This window comes from Chlamydotis macqueenii, chromosome 16, assembly GCF_036417535.1.
Source record: "Chlamydotis macqueenii isolate bChlMac1 chromosome 16, bChlMac1.mat, whole genome shotgun sequence".
NCBI classification, from domain to species: Eukaryota; Metazoa; Chordata; class Aves; order Otidiformes; family Otididae; genus Chlamydotis; species Chlamydotis macqueenii.
Genome location: NC_141571.1, coordinates 447,850 through 458,407, shown reverse-complemented (window position 1 = coordinate 458,407; position 10,558 = coordinate 447,850). Strand labels below are relative to the sequence as shown.

The 10,558-nt window shown below is 41.0% G+C and overlaps 1 protein-coding gene across 8 annotated transcripts in view; it reads right to left on the bottom strand.

Moving 5' to 3' along the window:
* Positions 1–3,283: 3,283 nt before the first annotated feature.
* Positions 3,284–10,558, bottom strand: part of PHF20 (PHD finger protein 20) — a 77,409-nt gene continuing 70,134 nt past the window's right edge. For all 8 annotated transcript variants that reach the window (XM_086760984.1, XM_086760990.1, XM_086760988.1 and 5 more), the window contains 3 exons: positions 9,110–9,509; positions 7,525–7,708; positions 3,284–6,096 (listed from right to left, as the gene is read on the bottom strand). In XM_086760984.1, coding sequence (XP_086617110.1) covers positions 5,954–6,096; positions 7,525–7,708; positions 9,110–9,509 — 727 coding nt within the window. In that variant the 3' untranslated portion in view covers positions 3,284–5,953. The remainder of the gene's footprint in view (positions 6,097–7,524; positions 7,709–9,109; positions 9,510–10,558) is intronic.

Below are 10,558 nucleotides of genomic sequence, written 5' to 3'. Positions count from 1 at the left end.
CCCTAGGCTCGGCTGAGTCCAGTGAGCAAAGGTGAAACTTCCAGCAGCTTCTTACAGAAGCTGCCACCGCAGCCCCCCCTCACTAAATAAAACCAGAACAACCCACAAGACTGGGGCATCATTCAGCCTTTACTGACCAAAGACCTCGATGGCACAGATGCACCACAAGCAGAAATACCCTGCAGGCAGAGTATGATGAATTCCAGCTTTTTTTTGGTTGTCAGTTTTGCTGTCTGCATGTATGTTTTAGTATGACAAAAAAGTGCTATCTTCTCTTTTTTAACTACCTGCCTATTTGAACATGGCCTTTTTTGGTTAGCTGTGGCAGGTATTAACCAGACAGGAGCTGTACGTAGTTTTTCCCCTTCACAAGAGAGTTGCTATGCAAATACTGAAGGATTAGTACAAAGATATGAAACACTCTTCTAAACAACTGTAACAGCTTGTGGTGCTCAACAGCGCCGTTGGGGAAAACCAGACCAGGCATCAGCCACAAACACTTCTGCAGTCTGATGAAGTGCGCGTGCTGCAGCAGCAGGGATCAAACTGAGCATGAACAAGATCCACAGTCTGGAGGATGATCAACGTAGATCATGTAATCAGAAGAGATGATATTTTGTGCAAATAACAGTAGGAATATTAAAATGGTTGTGTCAGATTTCTTAGGCTGAGGAATGCCAAGATGAACCTACTCACATGAAGGCTGACAGATGACTTAGCAACCGCCTCCTGATGTGAGAGTCTGCTCCTACAAGAATCTTAAGATTAAACAAGTAAAATAGGGAGGGAGTCTGGACAATCAGAGGGAACACATTCCCAGAAACAGCTAGCCCCAGCACACATTTCAGTAAGTTACTTCAAATTCAGATGACATCTTCAGAATCTGATTTTGACATTTAAGTCATCAGCAAAACCTACATGATTTGATTGGACCATGAAAAACACACCTGGATCTGCCATCCGTGGTAGAAGTTTCTCCAGACTTCACAATCTGGGCTCTAGTAGAGTGATGCACCCTCTGGCCTATAAAATCAAGGAGTTTTATTGGAATCTCGTTTTGAGAATGAAATTAGGAAGGGCCATTTGCTAGGACAAGGGAATAAACTTGTTTTCCTCCTACTGGGGAAACTGAGAGGGGAAGAGATGGAAACAGAAATGCGTCTGAAGGCACATCAATGCCTGCCTCGCCTTCAGCACAGCCCATGCCAGGTACTTGCCTCTCCAGCACTGCCTAGCTTCTCCCCTTCCCGTGCCTATGCATTTTTTCTGTATGGATTGTTCAAATACAGCAAAAGTGCCTTCTTTTCCATTCATGCTAAAGCAGCACTCCCTCACACACTAAAGACGCTGCTTCTACACCAAGCTTGCTGCCGCTGCACAGAATGACTACAGCTTTCAGGACACAGACACAGCATCCGCTTGTTCCTTTCCAGCTCAACCCTCCCAAACCTACCTGAAACTCAACTGCTAGCCCACTGCTACATGGGCAAAACACATTTTCACCTGAAAACTGTATAGCAGTTATATATTTTTCTCTACACAGTTCACATCATGCACCTGACAGCACTTGTCCTAGTTCACCGGGTCTTAAGAACCGTCCAGGGAAGCTACGCCTTCGGTCTCCTCACTCTTGGAATGTGCATCCTAACTTCACACTTGTCTCCTGGCGCGCAAGTCTCTCACACATGCTTCCTGAGGCTACAGTACTGCACTATTCTGGTTAGGGCAGCTTCCTACCCGAAACACTCAAGCCTTCTGTGAAAATAATCAGAGGGATGAGCCAGCTGCCCCCTCTCATGGCCACTGCCAAAGGCTCAGCAGCAGCCCTGGCAGGCTAGTCATCGAAACAGAAACTAGAGTCAGATTACATATATTAGGTCCCAGTATACTACATTGTTCTGGTTTTGTTAGTAAGGGGGTGCCTAAGGTGGCAGCTTCTGTAGGAAACTGCTAGAAGTCGCTCCCCTTTGTCCAGTGGACTTGGCCAGGCTTAGGGCGGACCCACTGCTGGCCAAGGCCGAGCCGATTGGTAGCAGAATGTTCCCTGATAACGCCTCTGCGATAACGTATTTAAGAAGGGGAAAACAGAAAAAAAAGAGAGAGAAGAGAAGATGTGAAGAAGCTGAGCGGGGGCAGAGGCGCAGAGGGGGAGGCGCAGGCCTCATGGGCCTTGCAGGCCTCACCCTCTGGCCTCTCACCAGGCAGCCGACTGGGCCCGACTCAGCCCGGCCCGGCTGCAAGAAGTGGAGAGGAGATGAGAAGTGAATAAGATGTAAAAAAGATCCTGAGAGACATCTACCAGCCTGTTGTGAGGAACGGCTGCAGATGCCAAGGTCAGTTCAGAAGGAGGGGGAGGAGTAATGTGGCTCCTGGCCAAGATTCCCCTGCAGCCTGTGGTGACGACCATGGTGGAGCAGGTTGTCCCCCTGCAGCCCATGGAGGTCCACGGAGGGGCAGAGATCCACTTGGAGCCCGTGAAGGATCCCGTACTGGGGGAGGTGGATGCCTGAAGGCAGCTGTGGCCCATGGAGGGCCCGCTGGGACAGCTGTTCTGGAGAGACTGCACCCGTGGAAGAGATGACCCACGCCGGAGCAGTTCCACGAAGGACTGGGGCCCGTGGGAGGGACCCCACACTGGAGCAGGGGAGGAATGTGAGGAGTTCTTCCCCCGACCATGAAGCAGCGGCGTAAAACAACGTATGATGAACTGACCGCAACCCCCATTCCCTCTTCCCCCCTTGTGCCGCTCGCGGGGGGGGGGGAGGTGGTAGAGATAATGTGAAGCTTGGGAAGAGGGAGGGGTGGAGGATGGTTATCTTGTTCTCTGTCTCATTATCTTGCTGTTTGTAGTAATAAATGAATAGTTTTTCCCAAGTCGAGTCTGTTTTGCCCGTGATGGTAACTTTACGGATTTCTCCCTGTCCTTATCTCAAACCTCGAGCCGTTTTTCCTTACGTTATCTCCCCCTGTTCTCTCGGAGGGTGGGGGGAGTGAGAGAGAGACTGCGTCGTCTGGTCCTGATCAGGGCTGAACTACGACATATTAGGATTTGTGAGTAAAATGTAGAAGCTCCTCACTAAAACAATATCCAACATAAACCAACAGATAACAGTTATTATTTATATGAGACAGATCTAGAAAACAATAATTTCCGTACTTTAAAAACAGTTAAGATCTACATTCCTGTCAAACTACAGTACCTGCATTTCAATATCATGTGAAGAAAAAAGTCCAAAATTATTTTAGTGATAATCATTAATTGAAACAAAGACTTCACTAAGAATTAACCAACAAAAACCTATTTATTTATTCCAAACACCAAGATACAGAAGTTTTCAAGTTTTGCAAATATTGCTCCAAAGCAAAATTCTATGTACAGCGCCCTCAGTTCTAATAGTGCATAAACAAATATACTTATGTATCCACAGTGCAATGTCTGCTCATTTCATCAAGGCTTCATGTTGCATTCACTTACCAGTGATTTAAAGAAATAAAAAAGTGACCCGCCAGACCAAAACAGCTGGTCCAGACTAAGAAATAAGAATGTGGAAACTTGCAAAAACAGGGACAAAAATGAATCCAGGCAGAGCACAATAAAGAATCTTTACTGAACATGAGAAATGCTACTCTATTTTAAATAAATATTTTCAGTCTTTGTCTGCAAGGGCTTCCCTAGCTCTACTAAAGGAAAACAAGTTTCCAGTATTTATTTGATTCACCCATCAGAACTGCCTTTTCTTCCAAATCTTAAGCACTGCCCTGAGCAAAAATAAACTGCCAAGTAAAAACGTACAATGAACACACAAAAAGCCATTGCTTGGGAAGGAGAAGTTCCACTCTGGAGTGAAAAGTCTGCTCAGGAATTTAACTGCTTTTGTGCCCTCAAACTGCAAGCACAGCTGCCTTGTTAACAACACAGCTATGTTCTTCCTGAGACATATCCGGTCGGAGTGCTTGCTTTACAGGTTTCAACCAGGGAACACCTTTCTGGTCAATCTCACCTGAAAAAACAAACAAACAAACAAAAACCTTCACAGTCATCTGGGGTGCTCCTCCCGACCCCGTTCCGGTTGGCTGGTTCCTGCTGCCTGTTCTAGAGCTATACAGCATACATTAATTCAAGTGTCCTTAACAGGAATGAGACAAGGTATAAGCATTGCTCCCACCTTCAGAGAGCAAAGTGATTCTTAAATATCATGTAAGCTTTATTCCAATCATGTTACAGAAAAATACGTTTATTTTTCTGCTTTACGTATGTTGTATTCGCTCTATACCAACTAGCACTATAAAATTGTGAGAGATATTATTCCCTGAAATAAGTCTCAGCACAAAAGCCTTAGTTACTTCCTAGAGTAGCCTAATTACTTTGTTTTCTGAAGGAAATAAAATATTCGCTGTGTAGATACCATTAATTCCCACAGTAATACTGGATATTTCAAGTTTACACTATACTTTGCAGTATACAAACATTACAGATTCATATCCAAAATTAGTCATTTGTACAGTTATGGGCCTTTCAATTACAACTGTGCTTAGATTTTACCCTTTGGTGGTACCATTACACAATAAAATGAAGGTAACAAATCCAGCTTTTTAAGGACACCCTCTCACTGCAAAAACAGCTTACCATTTTCCACAGTGAACTTAACTCAGAAATGTTTGGGAAGGAAAACTAAAGTCACAGCCATTATTTATGGAGATACGACCTGCAACTGAAAGACTTTTAACCTCTCAAATACCTACAGTACATTGATGTTTCAAAAAGGTATCGTATAATGCAACTTGAACATAAGCAGCATTTTCACCTTGCTCTCACAAAGCAGTATAAACCAGAAAATCAAAACTTAAGGTATAAAAAGGGACTTTGTGAACGTACACTGTTTAAGATAATAACCCACTCACTGTCTGCGAGGATAGTACCTCATGCATAGATCTTGAGGCTTTATTTACACAAATATAAAATAAACTGATTCCCAAACCCACACATTCATAGAGTAAGTCTTTACAATTAACACGTTCAGAGTATTGAAAAAAGTCTACATTTCAAAATATAACCAGAATGGTAATTATTAACAAACGGGTAGAAAACTATGTAACGTCCATTACAGACCTTGCGGAAGTCTGAACTCCCAGCGCATCTCCAGTCTGTTCACAGCGATATTTCATACTGCCACAACAAGGGTGTCCCACGAGCACTGCTTCAGGAGGCACAGTATGGTCATATTTAAGAGCTCAAGAATGCACATAAACACAACGTCAACAGATTTCCCCAGTACCAAGTCGTGTGATAGTGACAGGATAAATATGGAAAACAACCATTTATTCTAAAAACAAGTGCAATCCGCCTGTGACCTTCTGCTACTTCAACGTAATAGAAGCGGGGTTTAGGCCACCGTTACTTGCAAACTTCCACGTAACAGTTCGTAGTTAAGAGCTGGACATTCATACTTACTAAGTCTGAAAACTGTTACAACATTTCCTAATGATTAAATATTGTGTGCTATTATGCATAAACCAGAAGGAATACAACATGACACAAGTCACTTAAACTATGCAAAGTTATTTACAATCTCTGTCAACTAAACATTTTTGGCTCTTAGAACTCTGTTCTTCAGTGGCACAATTCTCACTCAATTTAATTACAAAAAAATCTACCGTTTCAATGAGCAACTTGCAAGGAGTGAAAATTTAAGTATAATTTCTCAACCTACACCCAATCTCTGAAGACAACAGTATGACCTCTTCCACATCATTTGAATTGTCTAATAAACCCGAAATCATGATGAGATAAAATAACCTTTTTGCTGTTCTTTAAATAGTAATTCTTCACAAGTCCCTGAAGTCAACCTGCATCACATGCAACCAGCATGCTAATTTCATTTAAATATACAGAGCTGTTCACATCGGATGCTCCAACTTTGCACTCGGTAACAGTTTCCAACGTTTTCTAGGCTCACGTTGAGCAGCAAAGTGCAATCTGTTGCACTTTGCCTAGGTCCGTTATAAGCTGCTTTATACAATGTTTGAGCTGTGGGAGTCGAGCTAGTGGTTCCGGTGGTTCCAGCTCTCCTGTATAATCCAGCCAACTCTCCAAAACTGCAAAGGAAAACAAAACTGTCACTATTCTAGTTCTCAGAAGAAAGATCACCTTAAGTCACAAAACAGAAATTCTTTAAATCTTTTGTGAATCTTGAGAGCACGGTGGGCAATATCTTTAACACATGGTATTTGAGAAATCAGAAAATCAGACTCCTCAGATCAGTCTTTGCAGAAAAAAACCCTAGATGTTCCTAGGAGAAAGCATGGAAGGAAAACTTAGGGCTAGATATTGTGAAATTGGGTGCTAAACTTCCTCCGATCTGTATCAACTCCAGAGCAAGGACACCGTGGTACAGGAAGATTATACCATCAGAATACCTTTAAGGTCAGCATTAGATGGAACTACACAGTATTTTCATTGAAGATCCCAACAGGACAGGACTATGCTAATGAAAACTTTGTCGTCAATACAGAATACAATTGGCCAAGACAGAAAGAACTGGGTAACACAAAATGGGGATGAAATCCAAAAGCACAAATAGCAGACTAATGCACAAAGAAAACTAATTCCTGCTCTAAAGCTTCTCAGCGACAAACAAGAACCAGATAGACTACTGACCAAAGACAACTCAGGCAACAACGTAATACGACCACGAGAAAGGTGGTCACATTGAACTACAATGAGTTCAAGGCACAGTATCGCAGAAGGAGACTGAAACCTTGAAGACAGAACACATCTGCCAAGAGCAGCAGCAGTGGCCATTGCCACTAACTAGATTACACGCTAGTTTCACCTAAAGGCAGTACCTGCTGGAGAACTAGTGGGCATTATCCAACTATTCAACACCTTACTGAACTACAAAGAGAGGACTCTTTCTTTGGCAAAGGTCAGATTCCCAATACCGTGGCAAGAAAAGTTGCTGCTGTCACCTCTACCAATGGTCAGACTGAACATGTTAAGAAAAAGAACTATGCTGGATTGTTTAATGTAACACATAAAGGGTTTAGAAGTTATCCGTTATTAGGAAAACAAATTTCAAGAGACATTTAAGTAAAGAATTTGGAAGAGACTGGAAAAGATATAAGTCTTGTGCACCAAATCGGCCACCTAGAATAGGCTGAAACAGTCAGCAGGTTCCTGAAGAACAGGGAAGTTGCGACACACAGCACTACAGAAAATGACAAAAACCTGCAAGTGAAAAGACACGGAAGATATTCCGCTACATCATCTGATGCAAGCATTTAGACGTGATGCTAACTAGAACTTTTTCTATAAAATTCTCCTCAGTTTTAATTTTATATTTGTTTTAAAATCCGCCCCTCCCACATCAGCAGCACGTCTATTTTCTATCTGTAAACACAGTAAATGTGACAAAGCAATGCTCATCTCTGTAGGGCTGCAGAAGTAGAATTCAAGTTAACACATTTTGAACAGGTAGTTCAGTTAAATACAATTAATTTTCGAAACAGAAAAATGTTACCTACCATCTAGCTCCTTCTCGATGAAATCCATTCTGTGTATGACTTCATCTTGCAGAGATTCCACGTGAGCTAAAAGATTAAGCTGCCACTGCAGCTGCGAGTTCACAACTCCTTCTGTGTCTTTTTCCAGCAATCTCATTTCAATAGCTTCCTCTGGAGAGACTTTCTTAGAGACAGACTCTCTTACCTAGCAGAAATACACACATTAATATTTATTACAGTGAAATAGAATTGGTGAGCCAGACTGTCTGGGTCCTTACAGTTACCCAAGCTAATAGCTGATCTTAGGCAAGTGGAGGAGAAAGACACACAGAGAAGAGATCATACATAAGTATTAAGGCAGTTTGGGCAAGAGGATCGAAACACAGGCATGCTTTTATAGGTATTTTGCTGAGACCTATTCTTTGCACTTCACAAGCATGTGATTCTCAAAAGATAACATATATACAGGTAGCTAGCTCCTTGCCAACTTCCAGCTGGAAGATAATACACTTAATCTGTGTGTCCTAGGGAACATGGAAGCAAATGATTTTGCAGTGAGAAGAGATTTTTCCTGAAGGAATCTAATCTCAATTCTACTAAAACTTTCATCAAAGCATCTAGAAAAAAAAACCACATCACCACCAGTTATAAAACTTGACCACACTGTCAGCAGTGCTGATCTATTCCCCTACTTTTTTTATCATTCTGCTGAAATACGACAGGATTTAGAAAAAGGCTCCTAAGAGACTGAAGAACTGAAATACATGCCTTTCTGGGAAACATAAAGCAATTTCAATTGATTTAATAGAGAAGTTAAAAAGAACATAGATTACAGCTTACATATGCATGAAATAAAAGCTAAACAACCTTTTAATCTAAAAAAGGGAGGTCAGTATTTCCTAGAGGCTTTCTAACATTTGTCAGGCCATATTTCATATGACTTGGAACTAACTAATCGAAGTAAAATTTTTGCATTGGAGTGTAGAAAGAAACGCCTCTGAGAGACTCGACAGGGCTGAAAACGAGAAGTGAAAGTTGAAAAGATGACTAGAATGCTCCAGTAGGAAGAAGATACACACCTATTCAATGGTGATCATTCTTAAAAATCAGTGAATTTTTTTTTTTTTTTTACCCAAAATGAAATGCTGCCTGAAGAACTTGGAATCAATTTAGTCAATATAACTCTTAAAAGAAACATGGGAATAAGATGGAAATAACTAAAAGCTGGAACATCAGTGCAACTGGTAGTATTACACATGCTTGCCCTGTTGTCTCTCTATCCCATTGCTAGTGTTTATTTTTACATTTAACACACACTAAAGAAAGAAGCAATGAACTGCCAGCGGACCATTATGCATGTTCCACAGACTGTGTAAACCTTAAGGTCCAGAAGTCTTTCTCAACACAGATTTTTCTAAATTATTATTTGAAATGGAGGAGTTGATAACATCTATCATTTTCATTTGTATTGGCAACTTACGCTTTACAGTATAGGAAAAAACTCAACACAAATAAACAAACCAAATACTATTAAAAAGGGTTAAGTTTTGCACTTTGCCAGGCAAACACATCCTCTACGCAGAGAGGGTTATTTTAACACAGATACCTTAGAGTAATTGTGTTTGGATTCATTTTCCACCTTGCATATTTCTCGGTCCAGATTCCAGCCAAATCTCTCTGACAGGGCATCATCCCCGTTTTCCCTTATTCTATTTACTCCATCATCCACAGCTGAACCTCTTGTTTCCACAACCAATCTCTGCTCTATCGCAGGGTAGTAGGCCCGAGGCTTCTGGTAACAGTGTTCACTCGTAATGTAAGATTCCTCCACAGAAGGAATGGTTGAGGGTTTCTCAATTGTTCCATTCCAAGTTCTATAACTTGCCGTCTCCTCTTTGCAACAGTTCTCCTCAATGTGAATGATGTGTTTTGTATTGATTTTTTCATCCACTGTAATGTGCTTCCATGGATGGCACCAAAGCTTTAGGTCAGGATGTTCTTTATTTCTGTTCAAACATAAAAAAAGTGAAACAGCCATCAGATTTGAACTTCAGAGTGACTGAGCAAAACTATCCTACTACTTAAAGAAATAAAGTAGGTATATTTGAACTACTACATGCTTTAGTCATCATACTCAATAAAAAATATCCAAATATTCTGAAATAATATAATCTCACCGACCTCAATTGTGTATCTTCCTATAATGTTCTGTTAGGTTCAATATTTTAATTTCTCTAACATAGTATACAAGCCAAGTGTTGGCATTAAGAAAAAAATTAAGTTTCAGATACATACAACTTTTCACCAATGTTGCCCTTGAAGAAGCATTTTGGTTCAGTACTTGCAATTTACTAACAGCATAAACTCATTTCCACTGGGATATTTTTAGTAGTATTTTAAACAGGTAAGTCAAATACACTGAAGCTAAACCAAGATTTTAACAGGTTTAAAACAGCAGTAAAACAAGACAACCCCCTCAAACCACTCAGTATCAAACTTTAGCCTGTAGTTCCCCAAAATAAATTTTAAAACTCAATCCAGTGATCTTTTATAATCCTCTTATAACAACAACAACAACAACAACTGAGGACTTGGAGTGGTGCTGGTGTAGAACTTTTTTATAGTTTCCTTTAAAACTAACTTTCCTTTAAATCCCAAGATGCTGAGCAAGCTCTACTGCCTGGTACACCAACATGCCACAGCCTCTCCACTTGCTTCTTATAAAAATTCTTATTTTAATTGTTTTCAAATTGACTAATACATTATTTATTCCAGCAGCAGGGACAATTATATATATCAGATTGTTACACCGATATAACAAACAAACAAATTAGAGTGAGCATTGTAACTGATACTGGTTTTCCACATGTTTGTCAGGCATTAAAACAGCAGTAAAAAGGAGAGCAAAGCAGAATCAATCTGCTTGTCTTCAAACAGTAGGCAGCTTATCTGCTACAGGCTGCAAGAATGCAGCAGAAGCAAATCCTGACCCTAAAGCACCTTCACTCAGCTGCACAGAAAGAAGGGGGTCTGCCCCAAAACCCACTCTGTCCTT